This window comes from Nannobrachium achirus (assembly GCF_963921795.1).
Source record: "Nannobrachium achirus genome assembly, chromosome: 15".
Taxonomy (NCBI): domain Eukaryota; kingdom Metazoa; phylum Chordata; class Actinopteri; order Myctophiformes; family Myctophidae; genus Nannobrachium; species Nannobrachium achirus.
The window spans coordinates 37601353-37623394 of NC_137822.1; the positions used below are offsets into that span (position 1 = coordinate 37601353).

Below are 22042 nucleotides of genomic sequence, written 5' to 3' on the forward strand. Positions count from 1 at the left end.
TTTCCCAGCATGCTTTGCATACCAGGTGACCAGCTTAAGTTTAAAACTACCCATACTGAGTAAAACAATTTTACTCAGCAGCTGGGTAATGTATGAGCTGTACAAAACAACCCATTATACATACAAACACCATTATAATAACCCATAATGGGTAAACCATTTTTTACTCAGATTTTGGGTAGATGAATCTACCCAGCAGTTTTTAGTGTGTGTCTGCCCATTGCTAAAGTGACAATTTAAGGACTTTTCAATACCTCTAAAATTACTAATTAAACATTGGCCAATTTGTCAAATATTAGAGGCAGAAATTGTGAAATTGTTTCTCATTAGTTTTATTTATGATTTTGTTTTAGCTTAGAACTATTTATTTGTGTTTCATACTGTGGTGCTGCTGTGACAACTGAATCAATGAAGGTCTATCGATCTGCTGCTTCAATGTTTTTCAGGCCACCCTTTGTTAGCCTTCTGGTTGGTCCCTGACTGACCAACCAGCAGGCTCTATCTGCCTTGTCCCGCCTTTTTTATGTTGAATTTGGTAAAACATAATCTTTGGAGAAATAAAAACATTTAAAAGCATGCTGAGTCACTATACTGCCACTGAGCAGCTCCATTTTACTGAAACCAAGTTTGAAATTAGAATTGAACACACAGAATAACAATATGAAGCAACTGAATTAAAATGGTAGTGGATGGAGTGTCCCACCGAGTGTCCCACCAAGACGCAGCAACCAATAAGTGCGAAGAGGGGCAGGACAACGGGCAGGACTTGACTAAGGGTGAAGCTGAGAGAGAGACAAAGCTGGGACCCCATTACATAGGTAGGCCTATATCATATCTTCTCTGTCAGGTGGAAACCAGAAACTGAATCCATGTCCAAAACAGTTTACCATACTTTTCAGGATTCAAATAAAACAACAATATTATTATTCCAACTACACATGGCTCCTAACCCTGCAAGACCCACTGTAGCTTTTTGGCTACATTTATATTTGATTAAAAAATATAAAATAATAATAATAATAATAAGGGTAATAATATATATAGTTAGTTTTCCTGTTCTTTTTTCACCTAAACATCACCATTGGATCCTATTGTTTAGTATTACAATGCCATTGGCCAGGATATTAGCATATAAATACCCCCCACAGAGGCTGACATTCACACACAACTTCAAGATCTCTGGACGAACAACATCTCACAAGTAAAATATGCCTGTAATATTTTTTGGTGATCATTAGAATGTCTAAAACATGTACATATTATGTTATTATTGTGAAATATATCCCCCAAATGTACATTAGAGCATGATTTATAACTTTTGGCTACATTTGGACTGTTTTCTGTTTTGAGGCCAAATATTATACTGTTCTGAGGCCAAATAATAAACCATAACCATATACGAACCCCAAGTTGTTTTAGTGAAGTATTTAATACATTTTTTGTCATGTTATTCTGACAGTGAGTAAAAATGGAAATTCTGCTACCGGTTAGACAGACCCAGTAGCCAAATCCAAATGTCAACATTTTCGTAAAACCTTACAAAAAACAAAACAAAACATTTTCCTCTCCTAAGTACTCCTACAACACCATCTGAAAGGTTTTTGCAAGTAGAAATTAATTCGGGTCTTGCTTATGGTTTACGGGCACAAAAAAGACTAAACTCCCTCCCTCCTCCCCTCGTCTCCCTGTGTGTGTAGAAGTGGGATCAACTTGTATCTCCACAATCACACAACAACTGACCGCAGATCGGTTTTAACGGCTCACATCCAGCGTGTTAAATGCTACGGTTAAATCCAGTTAAAGGCCGTTAAAGGGCCCGCGTGCTATAGCCATAGACTGTAGCTGATCCCGGGTCAGTGACGCTGCCTGTGTGTCGTCAGGAGGGCCGGTGGTGATGGGGGGGCGCCCCCTGCTGGCTGGTCTGGGAACTGTCTTTTTTCATCTCTCCTCCTCCTCCTTGTACTTCCACTCAGTAAAACACCAGTGGAATGGTTCCCACGCCTCCGAGTCCACAATACAGAAAAACTTCTCGATTCAGCACAGATTTTTTTAGGGGGTAATTTCTTTTCTCTTTTTTGCTAACAATGCGGAAGGGAAAAACGACCACTTCTTTAATAAAACGTCGTGCCGCGGACATTACCACGAAGATGGATTAAAAAACGACGGGGGGACTTTAAACGACGATGGAATACGCGAAGAATAACACGGTCGTTTCCACCAACACTTTGTCTCGGGGATTCATCGCAGCAAACTTTTCTCGCTACTGCTGGCGTCGCAGCGTGCAGCGCCGCCGCCGCTCCTGCTCCTCCAATTCACTTTAAGTCACGTTTTTTCTTTTGTATTTCCCCCAAAAGCTAGCCTTTAAAAAAAAATGACTATTCTAACCAGGCTGTGGACGGAGTGGAGTGTCTTCTCCGGGCCCTGGTGAATGTTATTCTTATCGCAATTCTTTCTTTTTGAGGACTACTTTTCTTTTCTTTGTTGCAAGCAAGCGGCGCTAGAAGAAGCGCTGAGCCGCCACACTACACCACACTACACTAGAGAACGGAGCTCTTCTCCCGGGCAGCACAGCTCAGGAATCCTCCCTGTTTTGTCGGGACTAGACTGGAGAGAGGAGAAGAGTAGTAGCATCGAATGCTATTCTAAAGTCACTGTTAGCTGTAGCTTGGGAAAGAAGGCAGCTAGCCACCGGCTAGCTAGTAGTAGTACTAGTAGTAGTTGAAGTCCCAGACTCAAGAGTCCCAGAGCCAGGACATTGGACAAGAGTTATTTTCTTTCCCTTTTGTCGTTTTTAAACATCGACAAGAAAGAACCCCCAAGCCAACAAAAAGCTGTGCTATAACGCAGCTATACGTGTTTTTGTTTTAGTAGTAGGGGTTCTCTTTTTTTTCTCCCCTCTTTTCTTTTTTAGCTTTACATACTTGCTGGAAGAACCCACCCTCCCCCCCCCCCCAAAACTATCCCATAGTGGTTTACCACAGGGATCTCTATATCCACAACAACAACAACAACAACACTAGTATTTCAGGGCTAATTAATAGTTAGCTGGTTCTTTTTTCGAGAGGGGGATACAGACACTAGACAGTGGCCGCAGACATGCCTCAGATGAACGGGGGAGGAGGGGACGACCTGGGGGCCAACGACGAGCTGATCAGCTTTAAGGACGAGGGCGAGCAGGAGGACAAGAGCTGTCCCCGGGACGTGTCCGCAGAGAGGGACCTGGACGACGTCAAGTCCAGCCTGGTCAACGAGTCCGAGAACACCAGCAGCTCAGAGGACTCTGAGGTAAATAAAATAACAGTGTTTAACAACTACTGTACACTAAAACTATTTAATAAACTGTTTAACTAGTCTGAGAACACCAGCAGCTCAGAGGACTCCGAGGTAAATAACAGTATAAATAAACTGTTTTAACTATTGTTTTACTGTTATACTGAGGCATACTAACACTATTAAATAAACTGTTTTAACTATTGTTTTACTGTTATACTGAGGCATACTAACACTATTAAATAAACTGTTTTAACTATTGTTTTACTGTTGTACTGAGGCATACTAACACTATTAAATAAACTGTTTAACTAGTCTGAGCAGGGGAGAGTATAACAGCAGCTCAGAGTACTCCGAGGTAAATAAAACAACACTAGAAATAAACAGTTTTAACTATAATATTGTTTACTGTTATACTGAGGTATAACAATATTAACTAAACTGTTTAACTAGTGTACACTCTTATTGTTGTTATACTGAGGTATGACACTATTAATTAAACTGTTTAACTAGTAAGTGTACACTGTTATACTGAGGTAGAAAACTATATTATGAACTAAACTGTTAACTAGTGATTCTGACAACACCAGCAGCGCAGAGGACTTTGAGGTAAAGACAACTAGAAATAAACTGTTTAACTATTGTTTACTGTTATGTTACTGTTTTACTGAGGTAAATACACAACTAAAATTACACAGTTTATTTAACTATTGCTTTCTGTTATACTGAGGTATAATACTATTAAATAAACTGTTTGACTAGTGCAGTGGTTCTCAAACTTTCCTAGTGCAGTGGTTCTCAAACTTTCACATTTCAAGGTCTCCCCTGAACTCGGACAGTGAATAAATGGAACCAAATGCACCCTAAGGGGTCCATTTGGTTCCATTTGTTCACTGTTTGAGTTACAGACTTGTATGGGTCAATTTAGACCCTGGCCTTAAGGAATCCACTGAACTAAACTGTTTAACTAGTGTACACTGTTATTGTTATACTGAGGTATAACATATCAACTATTAAATCATTTCTTTCCTCACAAACTTCAAGGTGTCCCCTTAACTCTGACAGTGTACAATTACACTGTCAGAGTTACAGACATGTATGGGTCAATTTAGGCCCCTTCTAAAGGAACCCACAGAGTCCCTGGAATCCACTTTGAGAACTTTCTGTTATACTGAGCTATAAAACTATTAAACTGTTTAACTAGTGCAGTGGTTCTCAAACTCCCCAATTAGTTCCATTTGTACACTGTCAGAGTTACAGACTCGTATGGGTCCATTTAGACTCCCCTAAGGAACCCACAAGAGTTCCTGGAATCCACTTTGAGTTGGCCTTGGAGTGTCATAAGAAAATATTTGGTGCCAGGGAGTCCCTCCCCATACAATATATGTGGTGCTAAATGTTTAAAATATGTTAATGTTTGGTGCAAATATTATGTTTCAAAGATATTCCTATTATTATTATTATTATTCCAAGATCTTTTTTTTTCTTGCTTCTTTTTAGAATGGCATATCTGCAAGCTCACAAAGCTTTGCTTTTAGATTGGCTATTTTCAGATCTGATCTGATGCAAAAGGTTCAAGTTGAAGTTCAACTGAATTTGGCTGGGGACCCCCTGGAACTGCATAAAGGACCCCTGGGGGTTCCTGGGCCCCATTTTTAGAACCACTGCTTTAGCAAACAGTGTGCCAAAAAACAAAAACAAAAAAACAACACCTGGTATACTTTGTGCATGTGATTATGACAATTTCTCTTGTTCCACCTAAATAGCCATTAGGGATGCTAATAATTAATCACTTCGAATTGACCAATTCATCAATTAATTGACCATTAAGTAGAGTTTACTATTCATTACATTTCTTATTATTACATCTTATTGATGCAACATTAGTTTGCACTTTGCAGAGTTAACAGTAGACAGCTGTTTGGTTAAACAGCAGTTTTTTCAGGACAAAATGTTTCAGAATGGTCTATCTATGCTGATACTAAGCAGTTTGTACTAGTAAGAGTAAATTCTGGTTCGTTGACAAATCAACTCTTATCAACTAATCGATGATCGATAAGGTGAACCAAATACCAATTAATGAATTGATGATAACTTGCATCCCTAATAGCAGATCTACAAGCTTGTTGTGGCTTGGCTATTTTCAATATAGTATAAAAGTATAAAGGTAGTTTGGGTGCTTTTTTATTTAAGTGTTAAATAGCTCTATATTCTGATGATTGTAATCATTTCTATAGAGAAGAGTGTTTGTTCAGTAACATCTGAACAATATCATCCGTGTCTCTCCAGCTCTTAAGTAAACAGAAAATACATTTTCAGGTTGGGATGCCCATTTTATCCAATCGGTAGAGAAACCTCACACACAGGACAGGATAAACAAGTGAAATTGGAATTGATGACACCAAGAAATGAGCGGAACTGGAACAGAATAGAATTGGCAGAAATTGGCAACCCCACCTGCAAATGTGTTTTCTGTTTATTACAGATAGTTGGAGGTGACGGGGATACCCCCGTTACCGAACAAACACATGGCAATGATTACTAATATAGAGCTTTAACTTTTTTACCCGTTTTAACCAAATAACATCACACTGACTCTACCTTTTTAATGAAGTGGTAAACTGATAATTTCTTTGTCCTGAGTTTGTGTTTGTTTGTGTCTCTCTGCAGGCAGACAGGCGGCCGCAGTTCTCCAGACCTGACTTGGAGAACTATGCCAGACAGAGAGAACTCTTCATAGAAGGTAAGAAACTTATGAAAACATGCACACCGCGATGCATTTATTGCCAGTGGTTCTCGATTGTGGACCCTTAACAGGTCTGTAAAACTCAGAGAATGTACAAATGGAACCATTTGTATACCCTCAGAGTTATGGGGGTCTTTGGTCACTCGCTCCAATGTTTTCGTTTCTTGTTTTTTTTCTCCCTTGACCGCAATGTTAAGAATGTAACTAAGATGGCATGGTATATAAACGAATGCTAGGATCATTGTTGACCTCGTATCCCATAGTTTCAATGTACCGATTGTTATTTCAATTGTATATTTGTTGTTAAGAGTCCTGATGGTAGGCTCTTGGTTTACAAGGGATCCTAGGTTCTTGAGTCACTACACACTGTCTCAAAGGAAGAACACACTGAAGCTGCTCAGACAATAAGCTTCTTTGATTAAGATGCCATGTATAAAAACTACAACTGCATCTTCCTCAGCAGTCATGCACTGCACTACACCGTCTGCATTCTATGTATGGGATCATACATAGGATACGCCCTGGAGTGGATAAGAGTACAATTCACACAATGTAGGCATTTAGCAGACACTCTTGTCCAGAGAGACTTCCAGTAAGCAAGGTAAACAAACACATACAGGAAATGTATCTAATCTGAAACTATAGTACACAAAGAACCTAGTATCTGCCTGAATAACATGCTATGTAAATTACATTTAAACCTTTGCGTAAGTCTGCATGGTCGTCGAAACCAGTGGTTCTCAAACTTTGAAATTTGAAGGTCTCCCCTTAACTTTGATAGTATACTAATTGAACCAAATGGTCCATTTGGACCCGTCAGGACCCGTCAGGGTCCATTTGGCTCCATTTGTACAATGTCAAAGTTACAGACTTGTAAGGGTCAATTTAGACCCCCAGAAAGGAACCTAGAGAGCCCCTGAAATCCATTTTGAGAACCACTGATTTAAACTAGATCAAGAGTGTCTGCTAGATGCCTAATTAGTTAATTGTAGTCCGTCTTTGTTAATGAATTTTGAGAGTACGATGAGTACAGTCACATCTAACACTGGTACTTTCCCTCCAGCTTTGAGGAGACAACAGGATGGAGGGCTGTTCAAGCCTTCTCCCTACGCCGGCTACCCCTTCCTCATGATCTCGCCAGATCTCGCCAACCTCAGTAACCTCAGCGGCCCCTACCTCCCCAATGGAGCTCTGTCACCAAGCGCACGATCGGTGAGAGAGAGAGAGACACACACACACACACACACACACACACACACACACACACACACACACACAGCACCGACTGATTTATCGTTTATAGACCAATACTGGCCTTGTTGACTCTTGACTGCCATCAGTGTATCTTCAAATAAGATGTCATTCAATGACTGATGCCAGTGGTTGATGTGTATCAGTTATTTATCATACATCTATATGATTGAATTTGTGCTCATTAATAAAAGATAGTTTGTGAATAAGGGTTAGAAAAGTTATAATGATTTATTCGTTTTCTTGACACAAAACGGGGGTAATGGATTAGAACAAGAACAAACGGCTGTCGGCCAAATTTTAAACATCGATATTGGATATCGGTATCGGCCCAGTTAGGGTTAGCTGATAATTTGTCCCGACCTTGAAAGGCAAATACAAACATATGTTTCTCTTCTTTTGATTCGTAGACAGTACATGAAATGCACATGCATGCACTGTTGCGATAGCATGCATTACAGACAACACAACCCATGCGGTTCTGTGTGTTGTCCGTCGCTGCTTTGTCCCTGTGAGTGATCATGATTGTGGGCTGTGTTGTTGTGGGCAGCCCGGCCTTGTAAAGTTGCCAACGTGGTACGGTAGGTACCCTTATTTGCGTTGAGGCCTGGCTCCTTCCATGTTGGTGGTTTTTCTTTTCCTGCAGAGCCTCATATTCCACATGCAGGGAGAGGTGTGGCCTGAGTGGATGGCTCCTCCTTCACTCTGGCTCCCTGACGTCAGCGTGATTCATTTGTTCACAGTGATAAACACTGACTTGACTTGATAGACAGCAACAGGCTGTAGCGGTAAGCCCGTCTGGTTTCATTGTGTGGGGATATTTGTGAGGCAAAACAATGCCCGATGTGTAGCCTTGTGTTGGACGCACATCGGCGTCGGGCACTGAAAATAGCCGATCTACAAGCCGAGCGAGAGCGCAGCAGAGAGTGACGCCTTTAGAGCTTGTAGATCGGCTATTTTCGACAACAGGTAATCGATTTAAATCGATTAAGAGCAGTAGCCTAATTAGCGCTAGTAAGTAACCTAATCAGTTTTTTGCGACCGAAGGTCGCATATACTCTGAAGAATCGTGTCGCTTGAGTGTCCGAAGCCTCGTGACCGTCCTTCCGAAGCCTCTGTGATGTCAGTGTGATGTCAGCGAGTTGTGACATCACTTCCTGTACAGGGCAGCTACACGAAATGTGGATAACACTATATATGGAGATAGTCCAGTCCATCATGTCATATGGGACTACCGTCATAGAAAGTAGCCATTGTTAGGCCGGAGTCAATGGCTGTCTGTCTGACTGCCAAGTCTGCCATTGACTTGCAGCGCATGAACGCCGCACTGGAGCGTGAAAACCAACAGGCCTGATGGAAAATGATACATGGCCGCAGGCTTTGTGACGTCCCACATCTTATGTGCTGGGCATACTACTAACCGACGCCAAGGACCTCCAGAGGCCATACAAAGAGTATCTAACCCGAGGCCCCTTACTAAGTAGCATACATTTACAACATACCTTCTCCAAAAACATCAATATTGAACTCCATATGTATATGGATACATACATGTATTTTTATTAATAAAGGATAAAATAAAATAAAAATGCCATAGATGGGCATTCCCAAAAGCAAAATCCCTTTATGCCCATATATGGGGATTTCTGATGTCATCAATCTCTGGCCCTAACTAGCTCAAAAGCCTGCTTTACTCTGATTTACACCCTACCTTTCCAGATGATGACCTATTGGGTACACACTTATGTCCAAATATAGAAATCCCAAGGCATCAAACCTAAGCTTGGCTTTACTAATTAACATATGTTTCATGCCCATATATGGAGATCCCTGTCCCAATGTTATCAATATTAAGGACATATCTGGAAATGCCCATATTTGGTAATGTCCACATATGGGCATGTTTTGACATAACATAGTCAGGGAACTCCATGTATGGGCATAACATTGATTCTGTGAGTGTGCCATGATTCTGTGAGTGTGCTGAGCTCCTAGGGTTGATACCCTCACAAAAACATGAACAAACTCCCCCCAGAATGACAACAACTAGAATCGTCAGAGAAACGCTGTGGTTGGCCAGATTGTCAAGAATTGGCGCGACCTCGCCCTTTAGGGCGAGGTTGCATGTCACCCTGAGGTCGCATTCCACCCTTGGGTGTCTTACTAGTATATAAAAGATGAATTTTACAATGAAGCAGTCATCATTCTTCGTCGTCTGTATTCTTTGTTAGAACATACCCTAAGTGACGTCAAACTAAATTAAAAGCATGATAGCTAAATGACAGGCCACAATTTCCCTATTTTCAGCGCACTACCACAGCGCATAAAGTAAGTATAAATCACCAAGACATGGGACTAAGACTCACACCATTGTCTAGAAGATATAATGCTTGTCATTCTCTTCTGTTACAAATGATTAGGCGTGTGTGTGTGTGTGTGCACAGACACACACACGCTCACATGGTGGCTGCCAACGGCCTGCTGTGATAAGGCAGGGTGTGTGATTCCTCAGGACAAGACAGGCCCTGACACAGCCAGCCAGTCAGCCCCCCTGGTGCAGGGGCGTCACACCAAACTCTGGGCCCTGGGTACAAGGATTCCCTGCTGATGAATGCATTAGTACTCATTATTTCGTGCTTTAACTATTGAAAAATAGCAGATCTACAAGCTCACAGCGCGGCACCGAGTGCCGCGTTGCGAGCTTGTAGATCTGCTATTTTTGAAAAATCGTGAAGATTTGTGCCATTTTTAATATTTCAAATCCTTCTGAGGTTTTTTGGAAAAAAACGATGTTTCTATTTGAAGGACACCCAAAATTATATGTATTTGGCCACGGACGCCCATCTCAAAACATTTAGTTCCACAGACACCCCAGAAGCAAAATGTTCGCTTAAAAAAAATACATATATTCAAAGATTTTCACGACTTTTAAAAAATAGCAGATGAGTGCCGCGCTGCGAGCCTGTAGATCTGCTATTTTTCGATAGCTAAAGTATAAAATAATTAAGGCCCCTCCGCCTTGGGCCCTAGTAAGTAGTGACTCAGTCCTACCCCCCCCCTTTTGACGCCCCTGCCCCCCTGGTGAACCTGCTCGTCTGCTTGATTTCCTATTGTAGGAATGCGGCTGCCCTGTTCTGGCTCTTCTTGTCATGGCTAGAACTCCGGCTCCGCTGTAACGTCCTCCACTCGGCAGCAGATTAGCTAGCCTTTATTATACCTGGGAGTTCCCCGGGAGGAGGAATTGGGTGGTGTGTTGCCCAACTCTCCTGGCCTAAAGGCTTAGCCTCGGCTCAGCGTGGATTTTTGAAGGCTGTTGTTGAGTGATGATGATTCAAGAGTTCACGTTGACAGACACCGTTGGCCATGAATTAAAAACCCAAAGGCAAACTAACCTTTTGGTATTGGTATATCGGCAATTATGCAGTCAATGTTTGCCGACTTTTTTAGCCACTTTCAACCTGGCCGTCCCTATTTTGGGCAAAAAGATTTCAAAACGTTTTAAAAGATTGTCAATAAATAATTGCAAGCTCACAAGCTCTGTGTTTTGAGGTCAATTTTTGAAATTGATTAGATCCCGCTGTATGAATGACTGGACCATTGTAAAGTGCTTTGAGTTTACAACTTGCTTAGAACAGCGATATAAAAATGCAATCGATTATTAGAATTGATTTTGCACTTTTTTACATAAATATCGGGCAAGACATTGGTAATCGGTGGGCTAGGAAGGACTCCTCAAAAACCAAGAACGGCATCGGTCGGGCTCTAACCTAAGTGGGGGGAGATGCATGAGTGATAATAATTCATGACAATGCTGGCACATGATAAAACGCAGCTATGTTTTTTTAAAGGACTAATGCGGTTGTCAGAGACCGAGACCGGTCTGTGACGTGACGTCAATCATATGACGGCGGCACAAGCGTCACACTTGGCTTGGCCAATCCGTGAAGGCGAAAGACAGAAAGAGATCCCGGAATTTGTGTACAGTACAGTACACTGGTGAAAGAAAATTACAATCGATCACTACTTAAGGATGTGTGAGGATTCCCTCACCTGCAACATGTTGTGTCAGAGTGATCGTAGATGGCTTTGTTAGGTTGCTACAAAAAAACACAGAACTGTATTTATGACCAGGCACCAGATTCTTATTTCCAAGTGCTTATTTCCAGGTTTATATAAAAAGACAGATAAATCTGTCACCTCTAAGGGCACTCAGAAGTTCAGATTAGAACAGACCCCTCCCCTCTCCCACAAGGAGCTAACCTTCTAAATCAGTGGTTCCCAAACCTTTCAAGTCGAGACCCAAAAAGAGAAATTAGACGTTTGCCCGGGACCCAAACTAGTGAAAACAGCTCACAACGCGTCATGAGCTTATAGATCGGCTATTTTCACTACTTCTTAGACTTCTTAGACTTCTTACTACTTATTTGTTTTCTAATTTGTGGAATTTCTTCGATTTTCTTTGATTTCTTCATGAAATTACTGGTGGAAATAAATCTTAAAATTTTGTTTTTAATAAAAAAGGGGGAAAAAAACGTTTTGGCGATGTTTTTTTTTTCTTAATGTTTTTGAAATATTACTAATTAAAAAAACAAAATCTAGTCAACAAAAAACCTAAAGGACCTATAAAAATCTGTCTGTGACTCACAAATGGGTCCTGACCCAGTGTTTGAGAACCAGTGTGGTCTAAATGCATTGGTGTCACTTACGTACAAGTGTCCTTATCTCCCCCGTGAGGAGCTGTCTCCTCACAGTCCTCTAAGGTGGCTGCTCTTATCAATGTCAAGCTTTTACGGTCGTGTTTTGTCAATAATACAGACAGTTGGTGTCTTGACAGTTTAGTCAGCAGCACAAAGGACACATTTATGACCCACCTATTAACAGTGGTTCTCAAAGTTCTGATTGATTGAATACTTAATTAGTCAGAAATGTAAACGAGCACGTTTACACACAAAAAAAAGGTCCTGGGGGACTTGTGTCCATTGTTGTCCTATGTATTCAGTTCATCAGCATTCATTATGTTAACTAATGTTGATGTTAATGTGATTAACACAATAATGCATGTCATCAACGGATACAAGGACCCCCAGGGGTCCTTGAGGGTGTGACAGCGGGGTCCCCTGAAGTTAGCCCACTGAGAGATTGCATGAGAGTGACTAGTATTCACATAATACTAATGGTATAAATCAGTGGTTCTTAAAGTGCTGTCCGGGGACCCCCAGGGGTCCTCGAAGGGGTCCCAGGGGGTTGCCCCCCCAGCAAAATGTGTTAATTAATATAGCATCCATTCCAAATGAATCAGTTTAACCATTAAACCCTATTTTTTAGCTGCTCTACAAGCTCACACAATGCCTCAGACAGACACGTTGTTGTGAGCTTGTAGAACGACTGTTTTCGGAAAAAAAGATTGAACACTAACAACAATAATCATCCTGGCATTTCTTCAACAAAACAATCTTTGCTTATGGGGGTCCCTAGCACGTATCTTTTCAGATGGGGGCGGTCCGCTGCCAAAATGCATATCAGTTTGCGGTAGTTGCGGAGCCGCTGATATTAATGAGTCATTTTTAATGTAAGCCAGCAGCATGAATCTACAAAGTGACGCCCTGACGCTGGTGAGGAGGACGTGACTGGTGTCAATGCTACAATGACGCAGTGAAGCATCAATCAGTCACTGTGTTTTTGTTTCATCATTTACACTCCTCTCTCTCTCTCTCGCAACCAGTGTTGCCATGTTCGCTTATTATAAGAGACCGTGAGATCGTTTCTCTGTGAAGTTGCTGGTAAATAGTATTTCTTCTATAATCGTATTGTGGAGATTTAATTTATCGTGCTATCGTCCTCCGTCATGCACTGGGATCAATTCACCTTTTATTTGCCGAGCTGCATATCCGGTACCACTTAAACCCTCTATAATTGGTAAAAGGTACTTATAATATACATACTTGATGCAGTCTTTTTTTCACTCTATCAAATGTCTTTGCCAAAAAATAGCCGATCTACAAGCTCACAACACGTCGCGGTGTGACGCGCTGTGAGCTTGTAGATCTGCTATTTTTTGGCAAATGTTCCGCCCCAGGCTAATGGATTTTGATTATCACGATAATATCGTAAATCGCAATTTCTTTTGTCACAATCATAGTGATATGAAATGTTCATATCGTCCCATCCCTAGAAGCGATGCGTTGTTACCTTGTTGATCGTCTGTTTTCACTAGTTTGGCTCCCGGGAAAACGGCAGATCTACAAGCTACTAGTACTAGTAGATCTGATTTCTCTTTAAGGTTCGTGAGCTAAAAGAGTTTGGGAACCACTGCTCCAGCAATATGATTCCTTGTTGCACCATATCTTTTAGGATCTCGAGGACATGTTGCCTAATGTTACATGGATTGTATTGTAAGTAGTCTCTGCAACCCAACACCCACTCGTGGTGGTAGGCGGGGTGATGAAGCCCCCCTTCCTCTCACTGTGTTGCTGCCTTCACAACTAAAAGCTGACTGTGCCAGACAGACAGACGGAAAGACAGACAGACCCGACGCACAGTCAAGAAACTATTGACAGTCAACACTTCTGAAACATGCTGCGCGCACCCAATGAAATATGCATAATGCTGTAGAAAGGAACATGAAGTACCGATTATTAGCCTGTATGTTTAGCTCACATTTTCCTAGATGATTTAGTGCAGTAGTTCAGTGGTTCTCAACCTGTGGGTCGGGACCCCCCAGGGGGTCCCCAGATGAACAACTTAATGTGAAACATTATTTTCTCTCAACAGTGAACAAACCAACATACAGTTTAAGTGTAGAGAGGGCATCTGCATGTTTCTAAAGTGACAATTTAAGGATTTTTTAATACATCTAAAATGACAAATTATACACTGGTCAAATTGTTAAATATTAGAGGCAGAAATTGTGAAAATAGCAGATCTACATGCTCACAACGCCTCGCAATGCGAGGCGTTGTGAGCATGTAGATCTGCTATTTTCACAATAGAACCATGTTATACAAAACGTAATGCCTCAACTCTTAGTGCTCGTCAGGGTGGGGGGTCCCCAGTTAAAATATGATTATTTTGGGGGTCGCGGCCTGAAAAGGTTGAGAACCACCGCAGTAGTTGATAAAGCAGTCAGTTTGAACGGGCTTGTTGCCAGTGTTTAGCTGTAATGTACCACAAGGAAACAAGATCATGCTATTAATCCTCTATCGTCTTACTATAAATCTTCATTCTGCTAACTTTACTACTTCTCATCGGGGTCGCCACAGTCGCTCATCTGTTTCCATCTGCTTATGTTCTCTGCGTCTTCCTCTTTGGCCTTCCTCTTCTCCTCTTGCCTGGAAGCTCCATCTTCAGCATCCTTTTTTTCCAGTGTACCCCTCATCCCCCCTTCTGCACATGTCCAAACCATCGCAGCCTCGCATATCTCTTGTTTTGTCCTCAGACCAAATAACCTGGGCTGATCCTCGGTTTAATGTAGTCATTTCTGAATCTTCTGATGCTGTCGACCCTTGTCACTCCCAAAGATAATCGTAGCATCCTCAATTCTGCCCCCTTCCATGAGCGGAAGCATGAGCGCAGTTCGTTGCTCTTCCCAGGTTGGCAGAGGGAGAGTATCGCCCAGGATTACACTTAGCAATTGGCAAAGGGTGAAAAAATTGTGGGATAAAAATTTAGAGTTGTAAAAAAAGGAAGCCAGTTCTTTCCACTCCGCATAACCCAAAAGTCTGCATATATTTGGGTTGCGCACGTCACCAGATATTGGTATTATTATTATCATCATTATAAACCCTGAAATAGTACCAGAGCACACAAATATAGTTGATGTCAGCAATGGGCATGGATTAAAGTTCTCAGTCGCCACACCACGTTCTATTGCCAGCTGGATGGAGGGGCGGGGTTAACCACACACATGTTGTTCAGTTGGAGGCACTTTTATTTCCTATCTCCTAACCTCCTCGGCGATGTCTCCTAATCCTAATCCCTAGCTCCCGAGCGAGGACAGAACAGTGACTTCACGCTTCCCATTGTGTGTGTGCGCATAGAATGGATACATGTGCATGTGTGTTCTCATTGTGTGTGTGTGTGTGCATTCATCTATATGGTATTTCTAACAGCTGCTTTGAGTTAACACTCACAGCCAGAGTTTCCCTGGGCCTCAGAATGGGGGGCTGTGTGTGTGTGTGTGTGTGTGCGTGCGTGCGTGCGTGCGCACATTTCTGCCAGATGAGATGTGGTGTGTGTGTGTGTTTGTGCGTGCATGCGTGCGTGCGTGCGCACATTTCTGCCAGATGAGATGTGGTGTGTGTGTGTGTGTGTGTACACACTACACACACAGGACTTTCTGTTGCATGCTGCCAAGTTATCAGCAATGCTTTATTGCCAAAGTATGGGAGATATTATACACACACAGAATGTGGCGTTGTTGTGTATGAGGTGCAGACAATTAACTGCAAAATGCTGCGCTGCAACTTACTGCACTCAGGGCAATTGCATAATTGTGGAACATAGACTGAACCAGCTGTTCTCAATGCCTGCACGTTGGGCCTGTTGCCTCGTTCTTATCCAATATCGAGGCCTCTTAAGGATTTGGTGATTGTGTTTGACTTTTCCCATACATACTCTTGTGTAGTGCATTGCAAAAGATCTAGCTATTGGTCTCTATCCCCCCCAGCAGATATATAACGAAAAGCACACCTAGCGTGAAGTGAGCGGTGCATTGATTTCATTAAGCCTCCCGCAAAGCTTGGCCAATGTGACCCTGTGTGTGCAACAAACTTTGGGCGCTTTGTGCAAAGATGTAGGCCATATTATGTAGGGAGTCTAGTAGGGACGCAAAGCTTGGTATTGGCGGAAGTGTCGAAGGCACACTGCCACTCAAAGTGACTACTGGCCAATCACAGCCAGACACAGCGTATCTTTTCCGAGACTTCAATTCAATTCAACTAAGCTTTATTGGCATGAGGGAACACACGTTTACATTGCCAAAGCAAGTGTCCCGCATCTGTTTGGCCTACCGAACTTCCGTTTCTGTGACACACAGGGAAGGATTCCATAAAAACTTGCCAATACATTTTTTACAGATGCCCCAGAGGCGTCTACCTTTATATGTCTATGGCTTGGCCTACGGTTGTGCTCAAAATGATTCAACCCATTCACAAACTGACAACTGAATGAAATAAATAAATCATACAAGAACAATGTAAATAGCTCAAAAGTAACATTCTTTTTTTTCCAAATTCAATGCTAAATGACACTTTCAAAGCCACTTTCACTTTCAATTATTCAACTCTTAATTATACCTGAAAACATCTGTAATCAACTGCAATCGACTAATATAGGGCTTAAATAGTTGCATTAAATGTGCAATCTGGCCTGACTAGAAGTTTGTTGACTTGTTGACTTTGATTAGAGTTAGAAACATGGCTTAAGGAAGTTTAAGGAATGGTCAGAAAAGTTCAGAGAAGAGATAATTGCTTTCTAAAAAAAAAGGAAAAGGATATAAAACAATTGCAAAGACACTGAATGTTCCAAAAAGTACAGTTTTGAGCATAGTTCACATGTTCTAAGTCAAAGGAACAGTGGCTACACTAATGAACACATTTGTCAGAGAGGGTAGAATAATTTCAAGCACAACTGTACATCTGTCACCGGGCGTACAGCAAACTTTGGACAAAGCCAGATGTTGTAGCTTCGCTCCTTCCAGGAGCTCCGCTCAAAAACAAATACAGAACACTCTCGTCACACACTGTTCGCTAATATGTGACGTAATGCACAAACCTCAATGTGAAGACTTGCCAAGCTTCTACATTTGTCCTTGGGTTTCATTATCACTGTCTGTCTGCCAAATTAATTCCCTGAAGACAGACCTCTGTATCAGGTGTCAGATGGTTTCCTATTAAAATAATGTTTTTCATAGTGGCCAGCCACGAGCTGTGCGACCTCTCTCTTAATTCTTTGATTACGTTGTCAACCCAATAACATTCTGTCTGTGGAGTCGTGTGGACATCATCGGAATACGAGGAGAGAACAACAGCAGCTACTGTAGACTTGATTTAGACTGGGAAGACATGTTAATCAAGCAAGCTGTGTGTGTGTGTGTCCTACAGTGTTTATTTAACCCATTTAGAACGGGTACACATTATTGTGTTTCATTATTTTATGCTTTAACTATTGAAAAATAGCAGATCTACAAGCTCACAGCGCAGGCACCGAGTGCCGCGCTGCGAGCTTGTAGATCTGCTATTTTTGAAAAATCGTGAAAATTTGAATTTTTACCCGATTCTATAAGTGTCTTTTGAATCCTTCTAAGATTTCTTTTGAAAAACCTATGTTTCTATGTCAGCAATCTGGCTGGCCATCGTCAAAGAAAAGGTCCTTTTCACTTAAATGGAGCTCAGTTAGTCTGTTCTTGAGAGACTACTATGTCAGAGGTTTTCAAACCTTTTCATGTGAAGGACCCCCAAAATTACATGTATTTGGCCACGGACCCCCATCTCAAAATATTTAGTTCCAGGGACCCCCCAGAAGCAAAATTTGAGTTACAAACGTTTGCTTTGAAAATACATATATATTCAAAGATTTGCACACATTTTCACGACTTTTTCAAAAATAGCAGATCTACAAGCTCGCAGTGTGCCGCGCTGTGAGCTTGTATATCTGCTATTTTTCACTGGTTAAAGCATTCAATAATTCTAGGCCTAAATGGTACGCGTGTTGGGAAGCCATCACTCAATCTGTTCCACCAGCGCGCTTTCACACCTGCCTTCCTTGACTGCTACATAGGAGACAAAATAAAAATCATGATGAATGAACAGAGCAGCGATTCCCTTGAATTCAGCGTCATTTGTAGAAAGAGTGCGCATTACGATAGCGTAGCATAGCGTTGAAACCTATCGGGCGTGCGAGCGCGTGGACACCACTTTTTTCCACTCCCCCTTTTTCTCACTCTGGGTGCGTGTCTGTTTTCATTGAAACACATAATTGACCAGACGTCACCCCTGCACACAATGAAGAGCAAGAAAAAACTATTTCTTTGGGTGGGTTGACTGGGTTCCCAGCGTAAATGTTTTCCCATGAACGTAGTGGCATTCGTCATTTATTTTCTCATCTCAATGGGTTCTTTCTTTACAATTAAAATGTATATTTGTGTTTGTACATATGGGAAGGTGTTACACTGATGTGGTTTCTACTCTACTGTCCTAGTCTTTGTGCAAAAATCAGTAGTGGTACAGAGTGCCAAACCTCAAATAGAAAACAACGATTCAGTCCATTTCTAGACATCAGGCTTGTGATTATAACCATATTAACAGCGTCATGCACGCACGCACGCACGCACGCACGCACGCACGCACGCACGCACACACACACACACACACACACACACTCCTTTTATAAGACGGGACTATTGTCAGCTGACTGACTCAGATGGTACTAATTTCTAGGTCCTTACTACTGATTTGAATGAGTGAAGACATGTTTATTCCAAGACTGATACAAATTAAGAACAAGGTCTCTATTCAAAGAGCATAGTGATCCAAAACATGGAAAAATACAAATAAAATAACTGCGTTGGATCAGGTTCCTCCATTTTTAGATCCCAACCCTGATAGTACCTTTTAGTAATAAGTATAATTTAACTGTAATGCTATTACTTTTGATAGTATAACAGGGCTAGACACCAAAAGTTTCCAAGTACATTTCAAGTAAATCAAACGTTTGGGCAGTGTTGCCACTCGGCAGTTATCAACTGGAGTTAACATTCTACAAGCGTAAATATTATCTATCATTTCATAATTGATTCATTCATTCATTGATGACTTCATTCAGGCCTGGAATTTCGTCATTTTAGGGGCAAGGCCACTTGCCCCCTGGTGGTGTTCATTTTTTGAGGACTAAAGGCCAAATGCCAAGGCAGGAAGGCCATCATATAAAACAAGATTTTAGTCCATTGAAAGAATTTGTTGATTTTAAGGGTTGGGGATGATAACCTAATCTGCTGTGAAATAGATAAACGATTACAATCTGATCCATTCTCAGCCTTGAACCAATCAAAGTCACTGGATTAGTTTAAAGATGGGGACTCATCAGAATCTCAATAAAAGTCACTGGTGTCTACATGACAAGAAAGAGACACCGGTGTCTACATATTGACCAGAAAGAGACACAGGAGAAATTGGTACAGTCAGCCTCAGGTCATGCCATTGTTTTAGGGGCACAAGGCCAAACTGAGGGGCAACGGCGGCCTTGGCCTCCATGAAATTCCTGCCCTGTCTGCATTCCTTCATTCATTGATGCCTCCATTCATTCATTCATTCATTTATTCATTCTGTTCTCTCCTCCTGCTACAGTACCTGCAGATGCAGTGGCCTCTACTGGACGTCCCAGGTTCTGCAGCGCTCACAGACCCTCGCTCCCCTCCCCCTCCCCATCTGGTAAGACCTGCTCTCACCTACTGCAGTGGTCCTCAACCTTTTCAGGCCGCGACCCCCAAAATAATCATATTTTAACCCCCCACCCTGACGAGCACTAAGAGTTGATGCATTACATTTTGTATAACACGGTTCTAGTTGTGAGGCGTTGTGAGCATGTAGATTGTCTATTTTCACAATTTCTGCTTCTAATATTTGACAATTTGGCTAATGTTAGGTATTAAAAAGTCATTAAATTGTCACTTTAGAAATCTGCAGATACCCCTCTACACACTTAAACTCTATGTTGGTTTGTTTATTGTTGAGTGAGAAAACAATGTTGCACATTAGGTCATCGGGGAACCCCCCTGGGGTCCCGACCAGCAGTTTGAGAACCACTGACCTACTGTACACACACATAGGAAAACCACACCGTCACAGTGTTCTATTCATTTCAGCTTGTCTTTTAGTTGGTTGTTAATTTCTGACTTGTGATATAATATTTGTGTGTGTGTGTGTGTGTGTGTGTGTCCAGTCTAACAAGGTACCCGGCTTGCAGCACCCCCACATATCCCACCTGTCCCCGCTGCTGTCCTACAGCCCGGACCCCTTCCCCCCTCGGACCCCCCCCTCACACCTCTCCCCTGATGCAGGTAGGCTTCCTTTCACCACCCAAGACAAAAAACCTGACATTTGATCACTCACTTTTAACCCATTTAAGACCTGAGGCAGATTCTACTAAATGTCTTCTAAGTCCTAATGGCATTCTGAAAAACGTATGCTTCTATGTCAGTGGGGCTCAAAACCTAACCCCTAGAATTATATGTATTTGACCATGGAGCCTTATCTCAAAATGTTGTTCCAGGGACCCCGAGAAAGAAAGATTTTTGTTACAAATTCTCGCTTTAAAATACATCTATATCCACCTGTTTCTGAGAATTTACTGTAGCATTATGTGTGGGACACATCCGGAGAACAGCAGATATACAAGCTCATGTCGCATCGCAGTTGCAAACGTTGTGAGCTTGTAGATCACACTCGGCTGCGATGCCGGAAACTGACGCACACCTTCTGCACAGTGCAGGATGGGACGTTGGAAACTTGTGGATACATTTATAAAAATACACTATAGTAGTGTTTTTCTTTTTTTGCTCTACGTTAAATATTGCTGAAAATAGCTGTCGAGCTTAAAACACATCACAAAGCTTGTAGATCGTCAATTATTTTTTTGCGAGGATGCTGGGGTTTAAGTGGTTACTTACAGTAAATACTTTCAACCTGGCAAACATATTTTGGTCACCTCTGGTCCTTAGGGGGGCGAGAACATTTCTTGTGACGCGACACGCAGAGTATCTGCATCACTAATCCTCAGCAATTATCTGTATCTACAATTGGTATTAATTATCTATAAGGGTGTTTCTCAAAGTGACTATGTGGGACTCTTTAGGGGGATCTAAATGGACCCATACAAGTCTGTAACTCTGACAGTGTACAATTGGAACCAAATGGATCCGGACCCTAACAGGTCCATTTGGTTCCATTTGTACACTGTCAGAGTTAAGGGGAGACCTTGAAATTTAAAAAGAAACACTGATCTATAATAATCATTACCATACTATCATCTGAATCGTGTTGTGCTGCCTCCTCCCTGCAGGGATGTCCCGGACCCCCCACCCAGCAGAGCTGTCGCCCTACTACCCTCTCTCTCCTGGAGGCATGGGGCAGATCCCACACCACCTGGGATGGCTGTGAGCAACGCACGCGCACACACACACACACACACACACACACACACACACACACACACACACACACACACACACACACACACACACACTCACTCTCACACTGCACAACTACACGACACGTGCAGAGACGAGAAGTAACACAACACGTCGTACACGCTAAACGTTCCCCCTCAGGGAGGCTATTAAAGTAGTCTGTCAAGCCACATTATCTCTTCCACTATCTTACAATGAGAGTGTGTAATCCTGCCCGGTAACACATGAGCATACAATTTAAAATGTATAAGGCTGGAGTATTTGAAAGTTGTTGGAACCAATGAATGTGACTCAAGGGACTGCTATTGAAGGCACATAAAAGCAAGTGCGCGCAAACACACCCTCATCTAGCCAATCAGTATCAAGTATTCTCTGTGGCCGTGGTATAATTAAGCAATATTACACGAGAGGGTGTGCATTATCACGGTTATTTGGCCCGACAGTCTTGCTGCAGGAACGAGCCGCAGGCGATTCCGTATAATGCACACCCTCGAGTGTAATATTGCGATTATACAACCGTTGCCCTTAAAAAAAAAACACGTCAACTTCATTTCATTGTAATTAAGATTTTTTAATGACTCATTTAGCTACTA

General features: G+C 42.0%; 1 protein-coding gene across 1 annotated transcript in view; it reads left to right on the forward strand.

Annotated features, from left to right (window-relative positions):
* The first annotated feature begins 2586 nt into the window (after window positions 1–2586).
* LOC308298980 (transcription factor 7-like 1-B) overlaps window positions 2587–22042 on the forward strand; it is a 37534-nt gene continuing 18078 nt past the window's right edge. Inside the window, exons 1-6 of the mRNA XM_080742698.1 lie at window positions 2587–3285; window positions 5941–6013; window positions 7080–7228; window positions 19609–19692; window positions 20204–20321; window positions 21323–21416. Coding sequence (XP_080598824.1) covers window positions 3097–3285; window positions 5941–6013; window positions 7080–7228; window positions 19609–19692; window positions 20204–20321; window positions 21323–21416 — 707 coding nt within the window. The 5' untranslated portion in view covers window positions 2587–3096. The remainder of the gene's footprint in view (window positions 3286–5940; window positions 6014–7079; window positions 7229–19608; window positions 19693–20203; window positions 20322–21322; window positions 21417–22042) is intronic.